Source organism: Numida meleagris, chromosome 10 (assembly GCF_002078875.1).
Source record: "Numida meleagris isolate 19003 breed g44 Domestic line chromosome 10, NumMel1.0, whole genome shotgun sequence".
Lineage (NCBI taxonomy): Eukaryota > Metazoa > Chordata > Aves > Galliformes > Numididae > Numida > Numida meleagris.
The window spans coordinates 1,128,653-1,151,119 of NC_034418.1; the positions used below are offsets into that span (position 1 = coordinate 1,128,653).

General features: G+C 58.0%; 4 protein-coding genes across 6 annotated transcripts in view; 2 read left to right on the plus strand and 2 right to left on the minus strand.

Moving 5' to 3' along the window:
- CARMIL2 (capping protein regulator and myosin 1 linker 2) overlaps window positions 1–4,643 on the plus strand; it is a 19,068-nt gene extending 14,425 nt beyond the window's left edge. For 2 of the 3 annotated variants that reach the window (XM_021407987.1, XM_021407988.1), the window contains 9 exons: window positions 1,265–1,368; window positions 1,746–2,142; window positions 2,401–2,520; window positions 2,744–2,780; window positions 2,896–2,964; window positions 3,081–3,329; window positions 3,418–3,519; window positions 3,609–3,701; window positions 3,783–4,642. In XM_021407987.1, the coding sequence (XP_021263662.1) occupies window positions 1,265–1,368; window positions 1,746–2,142; window positions 2,401–2,520; window positions 2,744–2,780; window positions 2,896–2,964; window positions 3,081–3,329; window positions 3,418–3,519; window positions 3,609–3,701; window positions 3,783–3,958 (1,347 nt within the window). In that variant the 3' untranslated portion in view covers window positions 3,959–4,642. Of the gene's footprint in view, window positions 1–1,264; window positions 1,369–1,745; window positions 2,143–2,400; window positions 2,521–2,743; window positions 2,781–2,895; window positions 2,965–3,080; window positions 3,330–3,417; window positions 3,520–3,608; window positions 3,702–3,782 lie in introns of all 3 variants that reach the window. The other variant, XM_021407989.1, reaches the window with a different exon arrangement.
- Window positions 4,688–13,259, minus strand: LOC110404091. The gene is made up of 14 exons (XM_021408026.1): window positions 12,964–13,259; window positions 12,752–12,878; window positions 11,350–11,474; window positions 10,722–10,812; window positions 10,047–10,126; window positions 9,719–9,763; window positions 9,426–9,460; window positions 8,634–8,797; window positions 8,349–8,436; window positions 7,923–8,003; window positions 7,160–7,258; window positions 6,070–6,875; window positions 5,533–5,609; window positions 4,688–5,283 (listed from the first exon to the last, which is right to left on the minus strand). The coding sequence occupies exons 1-14, from the start codon at window positions 13,248–13,250 to the stop codon at window positions 5,220–5,222; spliced, it is 2,169 nt and encodes a 722-aa protein (XP_021263701.1). The 5' UTR covers window positions 13,251–13,259; the 3' UTR covers window positions 4,688–5,219.
- On the plus strand, window positions 13,259–16,278 carry LOC110404123 (C-factor-like). The gene is made up of 6 exons (XM_021408094.1): window positions 13,259–14,368; window positions 14,619–14,670; window positions 14,840–15,027; window positions 15,344–15,502; window positions 15,625–15,744; window positions 16,067–16,278. Exons 1-6 carry the CDS (start codon window positions 14,222–14,224, stop codon window positions 16,178–16,180), a joined length of 780 nt encoding a protein of 259 aa, XP_021263769.1. The 5' UTR covers window positions 13,259–14,221; the 3' UTR covers window positions 16,181–16,278.
- Window positions 16,413–22,136, minus strand: LOC110404132 (C-factor-like). Its single transcript, XM_021408110.1, has 6 exons — window positions 20,637–22,136; window positions 20,222–20,273; window positions 17,690–17,877; window positions 17,413–17,571; window positions 17,159–17,269; window positions 16,413–16,814 (listed from the first exon to the last, which is right to left on the minus strand). Exons 1-6 carry the CDS (start codon window positions 20,778–20,780, stop codon window positions 16,701–16,703), a joined length of 768 nt encoding a protein of 255 aa, XP_021263785.1. The 5' UTR covers window positions 20,781–22,136; the 3' UTR covers window positions 16,413–16,700.

The window sequence follows — 22,467 nt, forward strand, 5'->3', positions numbered from 1 at the left end:
TTTTTTTTTTTTTTTATCCCGATTATTATTTTCTCTCATCGTGCTGATGAAGGGAGGTGGGATGCATCTGCTTTATTATTCTGTGCGTTACGTGCTGGAGCTCGGAGGACGGGCAGGGGGCTTGGGCGCTCGCCCCTTGTTTGTGAATCGGTGATGCAGAACTGCAGGAGCTGGGGGAGAGGCAGGGAAAAACCCCGGGGCTGCGTCTCCCCCCGTCCTTCTCCTCTAAATGTTCTCCTGTGGCTCAGAAACGAGCAGCAAAACGCAGCCCTCCGTGGGGCTGGGGCTGGGGCTCGGCTCTGCCAACCCCAAAAGGTCGGGATGTGCTGGGGAGCTGCTGCCTGCAGCAGTCAGTCTCCTTCTCCTCCAGCTGGGTGTGAAGCAAAATGCAACTTTTGGGTGCTCTGGGGGGAGAGGATGTCAGCCATCCGGGTGCTGCCCCAGCAGCTTTGTCACCCTCTGGTGGGTGTTTTGTCACCCAAGGTGAAGAGGGAAGGGATTTTTGGGGCACCCAAACCCCGCAGGGCAGGGGGTGGAAGCAGGACCGGACCCCAACAGCACCGGCTTGTCCCCTCAGCACTGAGATGCAGCAGTATCTGGCCACCCACCAGAAACCATCTGGCCACGGCCACTGGTGACAGAGGAAGGAGGGGAGGCATGAATCTAGCCACAGCAGAAAGGCATTAGAGATTGAGGCCACTGATGGAGAAGTGCCTTCTTCTGGTCAAGAAATAGCCACCAACGCTGTGCCGTGTGCTGGGGCCAGACCTTCTTCCACAGACCGTTTTGCTGCCCTGGCATGGAGCTGGTGACCTTATCTGGCCACGGTGGAGCTCCAGGGTCTCACCAGGCACCGGCTCTGTTGCCTGCTGGGGGCAGGGATGTCCCTTTGTTGGGACCTGAACCCCTGCCAAAGGCTTCCTCTCCATGGGTCTGGGGTCAGAGACCTAGCCTGGCTGTGGAAGGGCTTAGAGCTTGGACGCAACCTGGTCCCAGCATGATGGGGCATTCAGAGGGTGGGGAGATGGTAGGGGCCAGCACCTATCCTGCACCAGCACCCAGTGAGCCTCCCTGAGAGCCAGTGGCTCCACAGGGGGTAAATGTGGCACTGAGGGACATGAAGGGGATGGGCTGGGGTTGGACTTGATCATCTTAGAGGTCTTTTCCAACCTCAGTTTTTCCATGATCTTGGTGTACTGGGGTTTTTGGCTGATGTCAGGGCTCAAAGATCCCACCTGTGGCTGAAGACGGTGCTTGCCTGCAGGTGCAGCCTGTGTCCCATGAGAACAGTGAGGACAGGAGCATCACCCGCGTGGATGAGGGCCTGGAGGACTTCTTCACCAAGAGGCTCATCACCGAGGAGCTGCCGTAAGCCGTGGGGGTGGCTGCAGCCCTCAGCTGGGTCCCAGCACACATCCATCCCTGTGCATGGTGCCCCTGCAGACCATGCCCTGCGCTGTCCTCACCTTCTGTGCTGGCTGAGCACCGAAGGGGTGCTGGGGAAATGGCACATCATGCTCCAGGCACCCAGTGGGGCAGAGCTCATGTCCCCCCTGGGGGCATTTCCATGGGCAGAGGGGTTGGGAAAGGGCTGCGATGGAGGTGTCTGGAGGTGGTGGTGGCACCTGGTGGCGGTGGCAGCTGGTGAGAATGGCTGCCAGAGCAAGTCCAGGTCTTGGATCCATAATCTGGGGGGTATTAGGGAAAACGCAGCCCTGTGCTGACCTTCCCTATGCTTATTCCAGCAGCCCCACAGTGCTGGAGACCGGACCAGGCTCAGCCCCTCTGGCGTCCTCCAGCTCCCGCACCCTCAAGAAGAAAATTGGGAATTTTTTTGCTTTCAAGAAGCCCAAATCCAGCCGGAGCTCGCGGTGTGAGAAGGAGCCCGAGGGCGGTGCGGCGGCCCCCAGGAGCAGGCGGTCGATGCTCAGTGACATTTTACGGGCCCCCAGCAAGGCGGGCGAGCCAGGCAAGGCTCTGAGCAAATCTGAGGAGGGGGCACTCAGCGCCGAGCCCGAGCACAGCCAGACCCCCGAGGCTGCCCGCAGGATCAGGCCCAAGTACTCACGGGAGGGCAAGTCCCAGTCCCTCATCCTACTGCCTGGGGAGGATGAGGAGGCGCTGGGGGTCAGGCAGGACAAGGTAAGCATCGCTGCGGCCTGTCCCAAAATGTCCCCTTGGATGACTCTGTCCCTGGGCCGGGTGCTGGGCTCACCACGAGTGGTGGTGGTGGTGGTGTTAGGGCTTTGGTGACCCTTTTGTTGGACCTGGTGCTGTTCCCTCCGAGGGTGGCGGTGGGGCAAGGTGGGGACATGAGGACCCTTGAGCAGTACCTGGGGCTCCTGGCACCCCCCTAGACCTGTGCACCCCTTGCCCTGCCACCATCTTGATGCCCTACAGAAGAGACACCTGGAGAAGAGCGACGGGGAGCTGCCCAACTCCTTCGAGCAGCGTGTCCACGTCATGCTGCACCGCATGGGCGTCACCAAGGGCCTGGTCACCGAGAGCAAGAAGCAGCAGGTGAGGCTGGACCTTCCAGTGGGCAGAACCTGCACCCACGTGGGTGGTGGAGGTGGTGGCCCATGGGACAGCTGACACAGAGCAGCACTGCCACCGCCTGCAGCCACTGTCCTGTCACTTCACCCTCTGCAAGGAGACCGCCCCGTGGGCTCCTATGCTCTGTTCTGATCTGTACATCCCTGCCATACCCTCTGCCTGTCACCATCCTTCTTCTTCCTTGCAGAGTAAAGACAGCGAGATCAAGAAGGCTGGTTCAGACGGTGAGGGGCCTTCTTCCACCCCTGAGTGCCCTCCCCTGTGTGTCCCTGGCTGCCCTGTGGGTTGGCCACGGGGTGGTGACCTCCACGCACTGAAGCCGTTGGCCTGTGTTTACAGGGGACATCGTGGACAGCTCTGCGGACTCCCCACCGTCCCTGAAGGCTCGCACGCACTCCGTGTCCACAGGTACGTGGGTCAGTGGTGGGAAGGGGCAGGCGAGGCACCCAACCCAAGAGCCACCAACCCACGGTGGACCCATCCGTTGAGGTCATAGGGCTGCACACCCGCGCTCTGCCCCGCAGATGCCTCCCTGCGCAGCCCAGCGGAGCCCAGCCCGGCCTGGAAGGCGCTGGGGCGGCAGCTGAACGCCGAGCTGACGGGGCTGGGCCGCGAGCAGCTCCGGCGTTGTTCCGCCGGCCCCGAGCAGAGCGGGCCGCCGCCGCCGTGCCGCGAGGCCTGGAGCAGCAGCCTGCCGCGGCCGGGCAGGAGCCACGTCGGGGAGCCAACCGCTGGCCCCGCACCGCCCACATCGCCCCGCTCCGGTGCTGAAGGTACCCAGAGCATCGCCGTGCCCTCATGGCAGCTGTGGCGTTCTCCTCTTTGCCCTGCTTTGCCCTCTGATGCAGTCTTCCGTTGCAGACAACCGCCTGACGCCGCGGCTGGCTGTGCTCGGGGCCCGCCGGGCTGTCTCGGTCCACGAGGAGCAGCTCAGGGAGCCAGAGTGCCTGGCGGAGCTGGGAAGTGAGTGGGAAGCACGGCCTTGGCTCCGCGGGCCTCGCGCCTCCCGTTGTCCCCGTGCCTTAACGCACCACCCGCTTGTGTTCCCCCAGCTGCCACAATCCCCCTCCGTCTGCGGCGGTCGCCTGTGCTGAAACGGAGACCGGAGGCAAGCGGCGAGCCAAGGCTGGCGGCGGAGGCGGGAGGTGAGGCCCGGGGCGGGCACCGAGCTCCCTGCGCCGAGCCAAGGCCGCGCCGCGCTCAGCCCGGCCCTCGTGGTTTTGCAGGCACCGCAGCGCAGGAGCGGCTGCAGGCCGCGCCGGAGGAGACGCGGACGGCAGCCAACGCGTTGCACGGGGAGCAGCCGCCAGCCGCAGCACAGACTGTTGTGTATGCACAAGACTCAGCCGTAGACCAAAGAAGCTCTCTGCCGGGCCTCGGGGAGCCAGCCCTGGGACAGTGAGCCCCTGCATGCCGCCGCGCTCTTCCCAATAAAACCCTGCAAGCGAACGCACGGTGACGGGGTGATTAGCAACGGGGGCGTGGGGCCGCTCCGTGCCCTGCTCCCCACCTCCGGGCAGCATCGCCATCTCCTCCAGAAGGAAGCAGCCCTCAGCGCAGAGGGGCTGGGGCTGTGGGGCCGGGCTCCAGCGGGGAGCAGAGCTGCAGCCCCGGAGCCCCCGAAAGGGCGGAGAAGAACCGAGCATCGCCATCCCCGGACTGTCGGCACAGGCTGGTGTGCTGCAGGTGGTGGCAGGGAGCGCTGGCACGGTTAGGACACAGTTTGGGAGGTTGCTTGCAGCCTGGCAGCGCGGAGCGGCTGAGACATTTTTAGCAGGCGTCCCCGGGGCCCTGTCACCCCATGCACCAGCTCCTAGCGCACCTCCTGCTCCTCAGCTGGCAAGGCAACGCTCCCTCCAGCACCACGAGGCCCACGGATCTCGCAGCATGACCTCCAACCATCGCCCTTCCAGCCACGGCCCTGCCGCTCCCAGCTGCCACCAGCGTCACCCCAGACCCCACATGGCTTTCTCCTGTGGCAACCGCGAGCAGATCATCTCCCCTCCACCTCTGGACCAAATGCATTACCTGCACCCATGTTTACGACACAGAAGCAACGTGCTTGGTTTTTTTTTTTTTTTTTATTTCCCCCCCCCCCCCCTTTTTTTTTTTTTAATACAAGAGCTGTGTATTTAAAAAATATATGACTTTTAATTTTAACAACACAAACCTTGCAGGATATTTTGTAAGAAAGAGTGTGGAACCCAGCGAAACCAAGCCAGTAAATGTCCCAGCACTGTGCTGGCTTCAGGAAGGGGATCAGGTTCCAGGGCCTGGTGGCTGCATCTGACATGGCTGCTGCCCATGCTACAGTGGGAACAGGTCCCCTCTCCTTGCGGGCTGTTTGCTCCAGGCTGCAATGAAAAGACCACGGGTGCAGCACAGCACTGAGGTAAGAACGAGCCCAGCTCATGCACTGTAGCATCCCCAAACAGGTGGCATTCCCCCTCTTAAAACCGAGGGTGCTGGCCTCTACCAGGTCATGGCCCCAGCATTGCTACTGCCAAGGTCTCTGATGCCAGGCCAGCCACCACCCAGCAGCCACTGAGGGACACGGGTGCAGGTCCCTCTCCTCTCTCTGCTCTGCCCATGCAGCTTTAAACGAAGGTTGCTGAATGGGTTGAAGAAAGGAGATGAACACACGAGCACCATGTGGTCTCATCTCAAAACTCCATATCCTTTTCCGCGACAATCCAGCTCGCCCACATCATCATCGCCTTGGAGAGCCTGCAAAAAAAAAATGCGAGTTGGGATGAGACATGAACCCAGCTGAGAGGACACAAAGGTGCCCAGGCAGGCCCACGGTGGGGGCTGCTGCTCCGAGAGGGACAAAGCAGAGCTCAGGACCTGGCAGGGACAGAGGGACCCACTGCACCCGGGCTGCTAGGGATGCCCAGGTGCCAGGGCAGAGGGCTGTACCCAGAGAACCGAGGGCTGAGAGAAGGCAGGGCCCATTGAGTCCATCGCTGCACTGACCTGATGGATCGTATTTGCTTGCAGAGCTCAGGGCTGGGGGGCTCGTATTTGTAGCGAGGTGGATTCTTATTCACATACTGTGGAAGTGAAGGGGACAGTGAGCCTGGTGCTGGAGCACAGCTGGCCAGCCACAAAACAAGACCACAATCCCATGACAAATCCCGAGACCTCGATACACCTGCAGCAGCTCTTATCTCCCTCCCTCATCTCCTGCCCTCCCCATCTTATTTCACCTGGAGACCTGGAAAAGCTGCTTCCCACCCAGCTCCCTGTCGAGCACAACTGCACCTTCACCCAGTGCCCCACTGTCACAAGTCCTCCCCGTATCCTACATACAGCACTCTGCTCTGCCTCTCCAGGAGCCAGGAAGGCCTGGCTCAGCATGCCTGCTTTCCACTGCCCATCCTCAGCAGAGCCAGGCACCTTACAGACATGCACAAAGGCCTGTAGGAGGCACACGAGGGGCGTGGGGACACAGAAATCCTCAATGGGTGCCAAGTGAGTCCCGTGGGATCCCACCAACTGCTTCATCTTTACCGGCTGCAGAGCTCTGTGCCGCTCCAGGTGGTAGCTGGGACTGCTCACTGAGGATGACTGCTCCTCTTCCTCCTCCTCCTCTTCGTCCAACTCCTCCTCTTCATCCAACTCCTCCTCTTCATCCAACTCCTCCTCTAAGGATTCCTCTTCACGCTGCAGCCTGATCTCCCTTCTGCTCTTCTTTGTTCTCTGTGGGCTCATGAACTCCAGCTTCCTGCCCACTTCTCTCCCCGTGCCCTGAGAGGTGCGCTGGGGAGGCTTTCTGTGCTGCAGTCCACTGAGGAACTGACACGCGTGAGGCAGAGCCTGACCAGCTCCCACCAGCAGCTTCCTCTTGGTACCCACAGACCTTCTGGTTTTCCTCGGGGATTCTCCTCCCCTGCTTCCGGCATCACCCAGGTGATGCTTCTGCATGTACAGAGGGAAAGCTGTGCCGCTGGAGTCCGCCTGCTCCTGATGAGGAGCATGGGATGCCAAGTGGCTGCTGGGCAGGACAGGAAGAACTGGAGAGACTGATGACACATTGGCCTGAGAGTCCTCTGGCACCGGTGGGACTCGAGCAGCACAGGAGGCAGAGCAGGCTGCATCTGCAGTTGATGTTGCCTGGGTCATGTCAGCCTTCACAGGGCTGATATTGCAATACGAGGCGAGCAGCGAGGGAGATGAAGTCTGCACTGAGTCATCCTGCAGCAAGCCCTGGGGAGAGTCATGGCTACAAGGTTCCAGCAAGTCAGGGGTGTTGCTATCGGCAGCCACCTCCTGCTGGTCCTCTGGAGCGCGTGGAGAGCTACACAGATGGGACTTCTCTGGTAAAAGAGGAAAAAAAAAACCACGGTCACGCTGAGCAAGGGGCACTCTGCTGGTGGTAACAAACGGGAGCAGGAGCTGTGATGGTACATGAGACAGGGCAGGTGAGCATCACAGCAGGCACGGGGAAATGGCACCTTGGGGACATCAGATTGGCACAGCACTACTTTCTGGCTGGGGCAAGTAAACTGGTGTTGAGGAGGAGCTGCACGTCCACACAGAGAGGAGAGGGGCTGCCTGCTCCCAGCAAAACACGTGTGCTCCACACAGCACGGAGACTCACCTTCTGAAGAGGACAGGGTCAAGGACACCGGGGGCAGCCTGTTCCAAGGGTTGTCCAGCGATGCCTCTGAGTCCTCTGACAATCCCGTTGACTCTGCAGCTGCAACAACCATGACCAGGAAGTGATTGTGATGAACTGCAGGACCAAGAAAGCTGCTATCTATTCCCAGCCCTGCAACGGCTAAAAAGAACAATGAATTGCACAGGCAGCACTCAAGGGGGAGCTCTGAAACCCTTTTAGCAGACAAATCTGGAGTGCAGGCTCAGCCAGATTCTTTCCGAGACCTTTCAGGCAGCAGAGATCCAGAGAGCACCCAGAGGGCGGGCAGGCAGGCAGGAAGAAGGCCTTCCCCTGCACCCTTTTCCTTTCTCTTGCACGGCTAGCAGAGGGCCTGGCCTCTTGCTGCTTGAAGCAGACACAGTCAGCCATGCTGGGGCACATAAACAGCAGCTGCCACCTCTTGCACCCTAGATGCTGAGAGGTGAGAAACCTCATGGAAACTGCTCACAGACTGTGACCTGGTAATATGGTCCCCATGAGGGACTTGCAGGTGTGCTGTCTCCTGGTGCCTGGAGCACAGCCTGCGCTGTCCAGGACAGGCTGTAGGGGTGAAATCGCTCCCTGCTCACTCAGTGCCAAGAGTACTCACTCCAGAGACCTGGCTCTGCTGGTATGTGCTCCAGAACAAAGAGAAAACAGGTTGAGCAGACTTCAGATGAAAATACTAAGAGGCTGGGTGGAATATGGACGTCCCACTACTTACACCTGGCCTGGGATATGGCACTCTGATCGCCTGGCACCATCGTTTCGTAGCTGCTCTTCTCAGGAGATGCTCCACACATAGCTGAAAGGAAAGGGGCACTGCTGGTCACACCCCAACACACTGCTCAGACACAGCAAAGGAAGCCTCCTCCACTTTCTATTGAGATCCCAGGCAGCTGGAAAGACTTTCAGCATCTCAGCAGCATGAGGACTGAGACACCAAGAGAGGGAACATGCCAAATAGGCTCGTCACCTACTCAGCTCTTAGGGTGCTCTGCAGTCCAGGGGCTGCAGCTTTCAAAATTCCACCTTCTAGGTGCCTACGTCTTGTGCTCAGTCCGTAACCAGGAAAAAGTCTCTTCTTTCAACATGCTTGGGCACTGAATTGCTGACCTGCCTACCCTCCAAACAATGCCACAGCACCAACCTGCCTGGGAAGCACTGCAGTCAACCACCACCTCCTCAGCAGGGATCACCAGGATGTTGGCTGGGACTAAGAAGATGTCCTCACGTGGCTGAAATGAGAAACAGGAGCTCACTCACAGGTGAATGCAGCCACACTCTCCAACAAACCTCTGCTTCTGCCCACTGCTCTTCCCCTTCCTCCTCCCAGCCCTCCAAAGCAGGGCCCCCACCACGAGCTGTCACAGCCCTGTCCCAGATGGTCACAGGGATGGATCCACATCAGGCACCGCCCAACAGTTGGAATGACCTCTTTCTGGAGCTCTGCCTCCCACTGGGTCACAGGAAGCTTGTCTGCCTCTGTTGCTGGCGTCTCTTTGGGCACCTGCAAGTCCAAGCACTCCTCAGCGTTTTCCTTCAAGACCTCAAGCTGGTCCTGGGCTATCACTTCTAACAGCTGAGAGAGGGATGACTCTGGAGCAAGAACACACGTACGTTAGTGGAGAAGATACCTCAGTTCAGGCAAATGCTTTTACTTCCTGTTGCACGACAGCCATGTGCATTGAAACTTGTGGAAAGACCCAAAACTGCATTTCCTCTGCAACCAGAAACTATCTTTCCTTTCACACAGGTCCTCACGCACCTTCCCAACCCACTACGGGGATTACAGCCAGCAGCCATTTAAGAAACAGGGCATGGAATGAGACGGGAAAAAGAACAGCACTACTCCTGACCAGAAAACCTTGCCAGGACCATGGAAAAAAGGCGTGTTCAGAGCTAGTGACAGCTCTGCACATGCAGGCAGTATCCTGGACAGAAGGGTAATGGGGAACTTGAGGAACCCTGCATGCTGCAGACAAAGGACAGGCCCTGAAGCAGTGCTCTGGCAGGATTTCTCCAGTCTCTTGCTGCTAGGAGCAGCAGCACAAGCATGGGTATGCAATGGCCCACAATATCTTATCTGCTAACACCCAACTGGGCTAGGCTGCAGCAGGCACAGTGTCCTGTCACACCCCTAGCCCTGTTGTTCAGCTCAGTGGCACGTCTGGTTGGGTCTGCGCTACATCTGCCAAACACAGAGCATGCAGCAGGAGCCCCTTACCTGAGCTAGGAGTGGTCCCCACAGAGAGATTCCTCCTGCAATGACCAAGGAGAAAGCCAGTGTCAGAGCTGGGTGGGATCCTGAGTCGGCGGGATCACACCCATGGAAGTGGCCCGCTTTGTGCTCTCTACTCAAAAGTCACATCCCAGGGCAGAGAGTCCCACAGATTCACAAGGAACTGCCATCAAACACATACCAGCCTCTGCCAGCCCACGTGAAATACATTCAGAGCCTGCATGCTCGCGCCATGGTGTCTGCATAGGTTCCCTGGCAATCACCAGCCCCATACTTACATCCAGAGCTCCTTTATCTTCTGTAGCACGGAGGGTTCCTGGTTCCTAGAACAACAGAGAAGCCAGTTACTGATGGAGCATTCCCTCCCACGCACACATTCCTTTGGAGTCTGTGACACAAACATCTCTCTTTCAGAGAGAACAATAATCTGCAACACAACCAGGTCACAGCAGCACAGCTCTTAGCTCGTTACTGGCAGTGCACGCTGCTGTGCCAAGGGCTCCTGGCTTCAGTGCGACGTGGCAAACACCATCTTCTCAGCTCCAGGGCAATGCTCAAGCCTCATAGACCAGCACCCCCAGCCCCAGCCTGCACCCTGGCACATACACATTTGACGAATCCATCCTCTGCCTCTCCATGGGCAGCACGACGAAGCGCTGGGCGGTGAGATAAAACTCGCAGTCCTCCTGTTGGGGCAAACGGAGTCCGTGTGGTACAGGCAAGCAGTCACAGCTCTGCTCCCTCCCACTTCAGGACTGGTGAGCACCCCCCCAGCCCTGCTAACAACTTTGACAAGGGGCAGGCTGACCTCCCCTGCAGCAGGTTTTGCACTCTCTGCATCAGCTGTTAGCTTTTTCAGCAGCCTCTTTATGGGCCACAGCCAGGCTGGGCCAGCCTGAGGCCACGGGGAAACTCCTGAACCTCAGCAAGTGGAGGGCAGGGAGCTCTCTCCCATGGGCTGAGGTCCACGCAGGCCTCCTGCAGGCACAGAGCTGGCAGCTCCAGAACAGAAAGAGAAAGCAGTCAGGTGGCCAAGGCCCCTGCAAACCCTAGGGGAGATGCACCACATCCCCAGGGAGGGCTCATGCCATCCCCTGCGCCGTCAAGTCTTCTTCACTGCCACACAGCTTACCAGGACCTGAGCACTGAAGGGCTGTGGAGAAGAAAGGCCAGCCCCCATCCGCCCCCGGCTCCACGACACAACTCTGAGAGCAGCTCAAAGCACACAGGAAGCAAGGCAAGGTCAGGAAACAAGTTACTTCCATTCATCAGAGCACTTACCAGCTTGGCCTCCTCCCGGAAACACAACGTGTACTTCTGCAAGGCGATCAGTCTACAAATAAGGCTGGAAAGCATGAGCTGCATGTGGGCACTAGAAAAAGAACAGAGCAGGACCATCTGGGAGAGATGAAGAACGAAGCCAGACCGCCCACACCCACCGTGGGGCTCCCCTTACAGCTACACAACTACACGGGGGCACAGCGGAATTCTTCTCAGCGTGAGCGTCAGGAGCTGAGCTGCTGAGAGATGCTTTATATCCTTCCTCTGATACCAGCGACCACTCCAGCTGGAAAACAGAGGGCTCACATCCAAATGGGGGAACCAAGAAAAGCTGCTAGCACTGACAGAGCCCAGGGTACCACGGTTAACGCTCCGACTCCTTTCACAAAGGCCACGTGTCATTTCTGATCACGTTTGTAAGGCATCTGCCATCAACCCCTGCACGTCTCAGCCAGCCACAACTGCAGCACCATGTGCCCATGCTCCAGCCTAGCACCTCTTTCACACCGACTTCCCACCCTCTTACTGATTTAGCTTAACACAACCTGAAACAAGACCAGGCGGGAGCCCCACTAGCAGCTGCCGAGACCTGCGGTCCCAGCCATGGCCGAGCCACGATGGAACCCACTTTTCTTCAGCCTGCAGAGCTTCTGCCGTAACGACCACTCGGATGTAGTGGGAGCCGTCTGAGACTTGCAGGACAGCATCTTGCTGCACTTCGCCTGGGCCAGGAGCACTTGAGCCACTCAAAACCTACAGAGGGGGGAATAAAGAAAGCATAACGACAATCACACAGAGAACTGCCAGTGAACAAAGGCAGCACACCATGCACAGAGAGCCCTCGGGGGGGATCCGCTCCTTCACCAACCCAGCCAGAAGAGATCTCCCAACAGGGAGCGGGGACTGGGCCAGGAAGTGGGGAACCAGCAATGTCACCACCGCCCCATCTTCACACAGCACCAGGGACACAAGGTCATTTTTCTATCATTTTTTTCACCCCAGCTCATCTCTTCTTTCATTTAAGAATCCCAGCAGCCATCCTTTTCCATCCTGCCCCTGTGAGGAGACATCTCTCCTGCGTGATCACAACTGAGTGCTCTGCCCGCAGATCCCACGCTCAGTATCTCACAGCATCTTCATCCTCTCACTCCAAATCACACCCCACCGGCCACATCACACGAGGGCCTGTGACACATCGGAGGGCACCAGGTAGAAACCCAGCTACGTATTAACATAACTGAATTATTCCCTTAGATAACTTGTAGTTATGTGATTATCTTAGTACTTAGCCCACAGCTAATGACACTTTAGCCCACTGTTCTCCACAGCGCTGGCTCCGAAGCAAAGCAGCAAGAGCAACCATCCATGGGTAGCACCCCCAGCCAGCCCTCACCCTTCCTCCCTGGCCAAACCGAACTGCTGCTGGGTAGCAAGGGGACACCAGGGCTAGCACAGGTGGAGCCAGCAGCACGGACTCAGCTTGGTTGATTTCCTCCTTCTCCCTTTAGGCCACCCATCATAGAGTTGGGCTGGATGACATTCAAAGATCCCTTCCCACTCCTTTGCAATGAACAGGGACAGCTACAGCTGATCAGGTGCCCAGAGCCCCGTGCAGCCTGAGCTTGGGCAGCCCGTGCCAGCGCCTCGCTGCTGCTTTTCCTTATCCCCAATCTAAACCTCCTCTCCTTCAGTTTGAAGCCACTTCCCCTCATCCTATCACAACGGCCCCTGCTAAAGAGCCTGTCCCCTTCTTTCTTCCAGCCCCTCTAGATACTGAAAGGCTGCTATCATTCTGGCCGTGGATGCAGCCCAGGGTGCAGTTGGCTTTTTGGGCTGCGAGGACACATTGCCCAGCCGCCAGCCACCAGGACCCCGGGTCCTTTTCGGCAGGGCTGCGCTCCGTCCTCCCCTCCCCCAGGCAGACGGGGCTGCCGCGACCCAGGAGCAGAACAGCACGAGGTTCCCGTGGGCCCAGACCTCAGACACGGGCCGGGTTCCCTAGGACAGCCGGGCCACCCCTGGGTACCCACCCGCAGCACCTGCCCCGTCAGCCACTTCTTCCCCTCCGGCTGCTCGTGGTTCACCAGCAGGTTGACGATCCACGGCTGCAGGACGTAAATGCCGGGAGAAGACAGGTTCCTGCTGCCATACAGCAACCTGCGAGGGGAGAGACGAAGCGTCGCGTCGGGAGACCCAAAGCCCGGCACGGGCAGCCCGGCTCCCACCTCCGCCCCGGCCTCACCCGCCCTCCGCCGCCTGCTCCGCCGCTCCCGCCCCGCCGGGACTGCAGGCCGCCGCCATGGCCGCCCGCGGCCCGGGAAGGGGAAGCGGCGCCGGGCGGCCGCATCCGGGGCAGGGCGGGCGGGGCCTGCGGGGACTGGTGTCCTTCGCGGGGAACGCTGCTGCCTTGTGCTCCGCAGGGCTCGGGGCGGGGAGCGGACGGCGGCCTTGCGGTGTTCCAGAGGCGGCTGGCCGCTCTCCGGGTCCCCATTTGCTCGCACCCTTCCCCGCAAGCTGTTGGCGGTCCATGGGGACACGCTTGTGCTCACACGTGAATTGAGGCCCGGTGGGACACGCTTGTGCTCACACAGGAATCGAGGCCCAGCGGGAGGTCCTGGGGGAGCATCGCGCCTGCCCCCGTTCTCCTGTAGCGGTGTTTTCTCTGGAAGGCAGCTGGGACCTTGGTCCATCTCGGGTGGGCCCGTGGCCCCACCAGCACAGAAATGAACCGAGGATTGCCGGGACCACCCTGAGATCAGGCCGGGTGGGAATGCTGTCCCTCTGTCATGCTTCCAGCTGATGCTTATGGCTGTTAATAGGCCAGACCTTTGGGAAGAGGTCCCCTCTGGAGGGTTTCCAAGAAGTTCTGGAGGGTTCCCAGATTTTCCAGCCCGTTATGGTGATGGAGGGGCTCTCACCTATTCTTGCCATAGCTTTGGTGCTGTGTAAATTAAGGCCAACAAATGGTGCTGCACGCAGTCGGTGAGTCCACCTTTGCCTGTCCAACCCTAAGGGACAGAGGCCGAAGAGGGAAGGTGGGAGGAGGCACCTCTGTGTAGGAATAAAGGTAGTTCTGGTGCCAAAAACACAAGGCTTATGTTCTGGTAGATCAGAGAAGAGGGAGGTATGAAGAGCAGCAATCTAACTCCAGCCAAGCACATGCACAGGCGAGCTGATGCTTGCACTGCATTGGCTTTGGGGCAAAGATGGCTTTTCACGGGGCAGAGGACAGTGTGCATCACCACCAGGTGAGCATCAGCTGTCGGACCTCCTACCCAGGGCGTTCCCTGCCTGGGAAGGATGCTGGGCTCCCCTCCTGTCACTCAGCCACCAGGAAAGGTGGATCCAGGGTGTGGAGCAAAGCCAAGAGGCTGGCATACCGCGGAGAGTTTTGTGGAGCAAAGAGCAGATGCAAGCCCTCACGGGAAAATATGAGATAACTGAGTGCTAAAAGGCACCTGCAGGCAGTGCGGTGTCAGCACAGAGGGAGACGGAGCACTATGGCTGGAGTTCGTTTCCATTCTGTTCTGGTGACTGGGGCCAACCGGGGAATCGGCCTGGGGCTTGTCCAGCACCTGCTGGGGATGCCAAGCCCACCCCAGTGGGTCTTTGCAGGCTGCCGGGACCCCAAGGGACAGCGAGCGCAGGTGAGGCTGGGCTGGGACGGAGCTGTGGTGGGGGACAGCAGGGCTGGTGCAGGAGAGGGGATGTGTGAAGGCCTCCAGCAGGGGTGGGATGGTGATAGGCAAGCAATGGGGTGTCCAGGGCTCCTTGGGGTCGAGCAGGGAGCTGCTGCCACTGCCTGGCACCGTGGGCCCCAGGGCTGGAGGCAAAGGGCTGGTGCCTGCCGTGCTGGACAGAGCGTGATGTATGGCTCACATCACCTGTCTGTTACAGGAGCTGCAGAAATTGTCCTCCAAGCACCCCAACCTGGTCATCGTCCCGCTCGGTAGGTGCCACAGCCGCACCCCAAGGGCGAAGGTCCCTCACCCAGGCTCCCCGCTGTAGCAGCACTGCGTCCTCCCACATCCCTGGGCCGGGGGCTCTGTCCCCAGCACTGTGCCTGCTGGCAGCCACAGACGGCAGTGGGCACTCACCTCCCCACCTCGCCTCTGCAGAAGTCACCGATCCCGCCAGCATCAAGGCGGCCGCAGCCAGCGTCGGGGAGCGCCTCAAGGGCTCGGGGCTGAACCTCCTCATCAACAACGCTGCCATTCTGAAGGCGAACTCACTTGACACCGAGACACTGAAGGACATGTCCGAGGTGTACACGACCAACTCCATTGCACCCCTGCTGCTGAGCCAGGTGAGGCCCTCACCCACAGCTCCAGGAATGTCCCTGTCCTGCGGCCCTGAGATCCTCCATGGAGGAAGGAAGGGGCAGTGGGACAGGGCCCTGCTCTGCTCTTGTGCTGATGTCAGGCCTGGTGCTCCTGAGCTGCTCTGACAAGTTGTGGGACAGGGACTGGTGCTGAGGAGCTGGAACCTGGGGCAGGGGGAAGGGGCAGTGGGATGAGGAAAGAGGAAGACAGCTGCTGATGGTGCAGGTGCCAGCACTGCTGCTGTGGAAGGAATTGGTCCTGTTCCCTGTGTGTGGAACCCTGCTTCTCCCCTCCCCACAGGCATTCCTGCCCCTGCTGAAGAAGGCAGCCCAGGAGAGCCCAGGCTCGGGGATGAGCTGCAGCAAGGCAGCCATCGCCAACGTTTCCAGCATTGGGGGATCCATTTCGTCTTTCACTGGTTGGGATGTAATGGAAATTGTCTCATACCGCTGCAGCAAGGTATAGCCACACTCTGCAGAGGGAAAATATCCATCCTTTCCCCTGCGCTGGCCATGGGATCTGCACATGTCCCCATGTTGCACCTTCTCATCCCCACCTGATCCGTGTGCTGTCTCCCACAGGCTGCTCTGAACATGCTCACCAGGTGCCAGTCCATGGGGTACCGGGAACACGGCATCCTCTGTGTCGCTCTCCATCCCGGATGGGTGCAAACAGACATGGGGAGCTCAGCCGGACATGTGGTAGGAGCTTCCCCGTGTTGGTCCATCCACAGCCTGTGCTGGTTTCCCATGGGTTCTGCTGTTTCCCCGAGCCCTGCACCAAGACCCCCTCAGGGGGCCTGCTCCATCAGCACCATGGGGCAGCTCTCCCTGCCCCGGGACCCCTGCGCAGCGCCAGCCCTGGCTCCTGGCAGCCCCACCGCCTGGCTTCCCAGCTCTCACCCTCTGCCCAGGGCTCTGCCTCCCCCTCGGGGGAGCCGCTGCCTTCCTGCAGCCAGGCTCCAGGGCACGCCCTGGGCAGCCCTGGGGCACACACGCCTCTGTTTCTCCCTCTGCCCTGCAGCCCCCGGTGACGGTGGACGCGAGCGTAGGAGGGATGCTGAAGGTGCTCTCCTCCCTCTCCGAGAAGGACACCGGGACCTTCCTGGACTGGGAAGGGAACGTTGTGCCCTGGTGAGGTGCTGGCCCAGCCTCGTGCCTGGATCCTTCCAGTGGCCCCTGTGCTGCTGCCTGACCTCTGCTTCCCCCTCAATAAACCCATGTCTGAGAACAGCATTGCTCTTGGCTCCATCTGTGAGCACAACAGGCTCTGTCACATGCTGCGAGCTCATGGAGGGCATCCCCTTCCCTGGGGGTCTCACTCCTCATCCATGTGTGTCAGCACCCACTGCTCCCAACCACAGCCACTTCCAGGTGTCCCCTCAAGTGACAGTTGTCACTGCTGGAAACATCCCCTCCAGGAAGGACAGGAATTGGGGCCAATACCCATTTCCAAAGAGGTGGGCTGCCCAGGGCTGGGGGGAGCACAGGCAATGCAGGGGCGTAGGATCTGTCCAGCCAGGGTTCTCTATGAGGGCTCAGGTCTGGGGGGTGGAGGGGACATAGAGTGATGCAGAGCTGGGATGCAGGGGAATGTGGAGAAGCTGCTGCCCGTGTCCATGAGTGGGGAGGAGTGACATGGGGGGGCTGAGCTGGCATCACCAGGGCAGGCGGTTCCCTTCCCAGTCGAGGAAGGCCCCAGAGGTATCCTGCGAAAGGCTGCCCAGCACCTCCAGGATGCCCTGCATGCTGCGCTCCACTGTCATGGGTGCCTGCAGAAGAGGACAAGGACTAGTGTCACTGCCACAGCCTGTGATAGGCAGGGAGAGCTGCTGGGACCGCCCAGGCTGGAGGGTACATGGATGCTGCTGCACTCTTTTGTCCCAACTTGAATGGGGCTGGCTGCCTGTAGAGAGATTTTTCCTTCTTGCCAGCCCTCTGCTCTCCGTGTGAGGGACAGGGCTGGCAGCCAGTGTCCCCTCCCATCCTCAAGCAGCTGCAGACCCTCTGCCTCCACACACAGAGCGTCAGACCTCAGAGCAGACCCAGGGCTCCAGCTTCACCGAGCAGCAGGGACCCAGCACCCATTCCCTGTGTTCCCTGCACAGCAACGTACCTGCTCCGTCCCCATGTCGGTCTTCACCCAGCCAGGATGAATCGCCGCACACAAGATCCCCTTGTCCCTGAGTTCTGCAGCTAGGCACCTGGTCACCATGTTCTGGGCAGCCTGGAAGAGTCAGATAGCATGGGCACAGCCCGGGCTGGCGCTCTGAGTGCTCATGCTTGCAGGACCAGGCAAGGGATGAGTGGCCTGGAGCAGGTCCATGGGCTCCATGAGTGACCATCCCCAAATCCCCCTCTGCCCCTCACCTTGCTGACACGGTACGGGTACATGGGGGCCTCCAGCACCCTGAGACACAGCCCGATGGAGCCCACTTTGGAAGACACATTGATGATGGCGGCCCTGCTGCAGCTCAGCCCCTCCGTCCCTGCATCCTTCGCCGCCTTCTCCAAGAGCGGCAGGAATTCCTGGCAGAAAGACACGCCTTAGAGCTCTGTTAGGACAGACCCTCCATTTCAGACCTGCCCTGGAAGTCCTCACACCATGATTGCAGGCCACGGAGGAGCAGCCCTAGCCCACACACACCTTGGCGACCTGCAGGGGCCCCACCACGTTGACTGCAAACGTGGCGAGCATCTCCTGCGCGTCCACAGACTGCAGCGTGGCCTGCGAGCCCACGCCGGCGTTGTTGATGAGCAGGTTCAAGCCCTGGCCCTCCAGATGAGACTCCACAGCCTGCACGGCTCCGCGAATGCTGGGCAAGTCCACCGTGTCTGCTGGGCAAAAAGAAGAACGTGACTGTATTTGCTTTATGGTTTCAAGGGGTTCTTTTATAAGCGGAGCTTGGAGAAACGCTATAGCTATACTTGTGGAGACTGTCTCCAAGAGCTAGAGGTCTTGCTAGTGTATTGGGGACATACTTGTTATATTATCGACTTACATTCTGATCTTTCCTGATTGATACCCACTCTGATGGGTCGTTTAGAGTGATCTTTTCCTTTTTCAACGTGCTAAAATTCATCTTCCACCACTTTCCAGGATACAGCATGCAGCCTTTGCTTGCAGACTTTGATTCCCAACCTCCTCTTTTCTACAGATGCTCCAGCCCTGGCTGTGGGTCCAGGCCCCCTGCACTACGTAGGAGTGATATGTTTTAAGTCTGTGTTTTCTTGTTTAAGGTTTGCTTGTCAAGATCTGTATCACATGATGGATGCTTGCCCTGCAGAAATGTCCCTCATTTGTTTAAAAGGAGACATCTGAACACCTCACAGATCTGAAATGAGCCCGGTTAGGCCAACATTTAACATTGGCATTACTCTTTTATGTCACAACTACGCCACCAGCCCTTAAGGTCTATGAATATTCATGTTTGTGGGTTCTGCTGAGGACAAGCCCCAGTGCACACACGCTCTGCAGAGCCTGATGTGAGGAGAATCTGGGAGCCAGGTCCCTTATTGCAACATTCTGCTCCCACCCGGCCTGTGTTCTCAAGCTTGTACAAGACTGAATTAGCAAAGATGGGAAGAGCTGAAGACAACTCGTTCTTCCCTTGAACAGATGAGCACCAGAACAACCCTTTTCTGGGGCATTCTGAAGTAGTCTGGTGGGTTTATGGTGGTGGCAAGCAAGAATCAAACATTTGAGTGACCTGGGAGTTAAGTATCCGCAGGGCAGCGTAGATTTTTGGTAGATCAGTGAGTGGTGCCTTATGAAAGCAGCATCTTTTTGTTGACATCCAGGCTTGAATTTGGAGCTGTTTGTGATTTTGGGTTTTGACCTCTGTGCTGAGGCACTTGGACCCCTTGGAGCAAAAGCCTAAGCTCCTTCAGGTGCTGCACAGCTTGGGGCTGCTGCTGGTGGTACTGAAAGCCTTCCCCAATGCACTGGGGAGCTGCTGGGGATGCAGCCGTGGGGTTCAAGAGGACATTTTGGCACAGACATTTCATTGCTGTGCATTGCAGAGGAGTTGGACTAGATGACCTTTTAAGGTCTCTTCCAATTCAGACAATTCCATGATCTCATGATTCCATGGTCTCATGCAGGATATTTCACAGCAGGCTTTCTGATGACTTCTTTTTGGATGATGAACAAGCAGAGCTCCAAGCTCCATTACTCCACCACATGCCAGGTGTCGTTCACTGGCTTGGGTGAATGATTAACTTCTGTGTTTGGACTGGCTGAGTCATTGCTCCAAGGCAGAATGAGGCCAGGCATGCACAACAAGCACGTCCCTATCGCTACACCAGCCAAATTAGCTGAAGGCAACCTCTTCTCTCCACAATGGCTGAAATGGTGCCTACAAAGCAAAGTGCACACCCAGAGCCTCAGCTTTCAGATGGAAGAAATCAGGGGATTAGAAAGGGAAAGAAAGAAATGGAGAATGAAGGGCTGCAGTAGGCATTATAGAGTTAATTTCTTTCATTTCCGAAACACGTGTTCCTATTACTGGTTTGAAGTAAACCATTCCTTTACATGGAGGAAGACAGCCTGGAGCAGAATGCCCTGTAGATGAACACCCCCAACTTTGGCAAGGCAAAGTGCCTTTCTCTGCTGCTCTCCCTTTCATTCCCCATGTCCTCTCCAGTTCTGCTTGTCACTCAACCTGGCAGACCTCCCAGAATGAAGCATGCCTCTGAGCCTGAGCAGCAACCTGTGGCTAGCATCAGTGCATGGCCACATTTCCCATATGCACCCTTTTAGCCCATTTCTTTCCTCTCTTTTTACTAAAAGCAAAGGAAACAAGACTGGCCACTTCCAAAGAGACACCTACCCAATCCCCTTGCTTAGGAACGGCTGGGTAAGCTTGCATGCTGTTTGCCTTGCTTTGGTTTGTGTACCTGTGTGTCCCAACTGAAAATGCTAGGCAAATTCAGGCATCTTTAGGAACAGTCTTTGCGCCTTTCCCTTGAAATTTGGTCTGGACCCACCTCTGCCCGCTTCCAAAGCTGGTTTGATGGCTTCCCCAGCTCTGCCTGGGGGAAGCTTTGCCAGATGCTCACCAGGCTGCAGCCACCTGGCTGCCACCACTTAGGTCTGGCAAAGCCGTCCCTAGTTGTGCCCCCAGGTGAGTGGAGGGCCAGGAGCAGAGCCTCGCTCAGGACAGGGGTTGCACCATACCTAGCTGGAGCAGCTTGATGCTGGGGTGCTGGGCAGCTAATTCTTGCAGGGCCTGGAGAGAAAGGCATGGAACTGGGGGTTAGAAGCCACCAGCAGCACTGCTGGTCTTCCCACCCATCCCATCCTCATCCCCAGGGAGCAGACCACGGTGGCTTTGCTCTTGCTGGGGAAGCTGTCAGGTGAAGGGGTGCTGCTGGGTTCGGTGCTGTCCGCAGCCTGGTGACACCAGCAGGGAAAAGGGGATGGTTGGCCACCAGCATGAGCACCAAGGTCATGGACACCACATGGACACAGCCCACCTTCCCCCCATCCTCAGAGCACCCAACCAAGCCTGATCCCAGCAGAAACCCAGGAGGGCAGTGGGGGCCACGATGCCCCTCACTCCCCTGGCTGGTAGACATCCCCATGCACTGACCTTCCCTCTCGGACCAGTGGCATCACGGCAGGTGGCAAAGATGTGCTGCGGCGGTTGGGGGCTGGCAGCGAGCTGCCTCACCAGCTCCAGCCCAATGCCCCGGTTGGACCCCGTCACTAGAACGCTCCGAGCCAGCATGGCCATCTCCAAGGGGGTGAGACAGTCACAGTGGTGACAAACAGGCTGCGCCCAGTGGGACTGCCGCCTGCTTGGCGTGAACGGGAGAAAAGGCACAGCCCAGGGAGTGGCTTTGGGTGCCCACGGGGACAGTGACGGTGCCAGCAGCAGCCCTGGCGCCTTGGCTGCCCTGAGACCAGGGTGGGCATGTGTTGTGGGGTGATTGTTCTGCTGCACTGCCCGCTACCCAAGACTTGACTTCTTCTCCAAAGCCCCAGATCCTAAGTCCATGCAACAACAGGAGAAGGATTGCATCCATTCAGAGCTTGGAAGTGCGCTTAGAAACACAACCAAGAAATGGAAGGGACATAAGCAGGTCCTGCTTGTAGCAGTGGGGTTGCAGCAAGCTCATTCTGTATGCCTGTTTTCCCCCAGGAGCCAGCAGAGAAGACACACAGCTGCCCATAGCTCCATCCACCAGGCACCAAGCCCACAGCCCTCACTCATCTCCCCATCCTTACTCTATCACCCATCATCCAGGGCAGGACAATGCTGGATGCCTAGCAGAACAATAGGTGCTGCAAAGCAAAAGCTCCTGCAGCCCAAGTCAGCCTGGGGACATGGCTTTTTAGGAGGCAGAAGTGAGTAATGCGCTAAAAGAAACAAAGAACCTCCATGTAAAAAGCGATTTGCTGAAGAACCGGGGCAAAGTGAATTTAAAGTGGGAGAAGAAATTTCGAACTGGAAAGTAGTGGGGGTGAGTCTGTTGCATCTGTATGTGGCAGGACGCACACAACGCGCAGCCTCACTCAGAGGGGACAGAACTGGCTATTTCATCTTTCATCTATACTTGGACAGTTCTAAGCCTGGCACTTATTACAGAAATACTTGGGCCAGCAGCTGGGAGGTGGTGAAGTGGCTCTAAGTTTGGACGATTTGCTTTCAGGTGACACAGAGCATGGAGAGGAAAAAGCAGTTTTGGCTTTCGGTGGGAAAGCTGTGGCCACCAAGAGAGAAATAAGCGTGCTGGGTGTGGATTTGGCTGGCATTAGGCTCAGACCTGCCATAAAAGGTGTTATGGAGGGTGTCATCACCCCTGCAAGCAATTGCACTGTACAGACTTGCTTGCTCCTGCTGCTATCTTGCAAAGTAGCACCTAGAGTAGAATTGTCATTACAAACCAGCGAGACTGGAGTTTCCTCTTTTCCTTCCAGGTTCCTTGGGAAGGGGACAGCTGACACAAGCCAAGAGGGCTGAAGCAGCAGGAATGGCTGCAGGCCAGCAGAGCTGGGGAAGGCAAGCAGCAAGCGACCTTTGGCTGGTGGCAATGCAGGCATACCGTTTGGATGTGGTGCGCAGGGACATGATTTAGTGGTGGGTTGTTGAGTTAGAGTAGTATGGTTAGGTTGCAGTTGGACTTGATGATCTTTAAGGTCTTTTCCAAGCTGAGCAATTCTATGATTCTATGATTCTATGGCTCAGGAAACACAGCTTGGGACCAGAGGATCCCCAGTGGGCCTAGAAGAGATGCTGTGGGAAGAGATGAAACTAATCTAGAAGAGTCCAAGGCTGCCAAGGCACCTGGGGACCACTCATGTAAAACATCCATAGAATGTCCATAACATGTACACTGAGTTCGTTTAGTCCATGACTTGGGTTCATGCTATGACGATGATGACTCAGGATGGGAAACGTGCTGCATTGTGCTGAGTTA

Bases quoted from the DNA above. Each gene is read 5' to 3' on its own strand.
- LOC110404091 (XM_021408026.1), bottom strand. From the start codon at position 13,250: ATGGACCGCCAACAGCTTGCGGGGAAGGGTGCGAGCAAATGGGGACCC. The intron at 11,475-12,751 runs GTGGGTACCCAG...CCCCCTCTGTAG, and splicing joins TGACGGGGCAGGTGCTGCGG to GTTTTGAGTGGCTCAAGTGC. The intron at 9,461-9,718 runs GTAAGTATGGGG...TGGTCATTGCAG, and splicing joins AAGATAAAGGAGCTCTGGAT to GAGGAATCTCTCTGTGGGGA.
- LOC110404123 (XM_021408094.1), top strand. From the start codon at position 14,222: ATGGCTGGAGTTCGTTTCCATTCTGTTCTGGTGACTGGGGCCAACCGG. The intron at 14,671-14,839 runs GTAGGTGCCACA...TCGCCTCTGCAG, and splicing joins CCTGGTCATCGTCCCGCTCG to AAGTCACCGATCCCGCCAGC. The intron at 15,503-15,624 runs GTATAGCCACAC...TGTCTCCCACAG, and splicing joins TCTCATACCGCTGCAGCAAG to GCTGCTCTGAACATGCTCAC.
- LOC110404132 (XM_021408110.1), bottom strand. From the start codon at position 20,780: ATGGCCATGCTGGCTCGGAGCGTTCTAGTGACGGGGTCCAACCGGGGC. The intron at 17,572-17,689 runs GTGTGTGTGGGC...TCTTTCTGCCAG, and splicing joins GGCCCCTGCAGGTCGCCAAG to GAATTCCTGCCGCTCTTGGA. The intron at 17,270-17,412 runs GTGAGGGGCAGA...TGACTCTTCCAG, and splicing joins ACCCGTACCGTGTCAGCAAG to GCTGCCCAGAACATGGTGAC.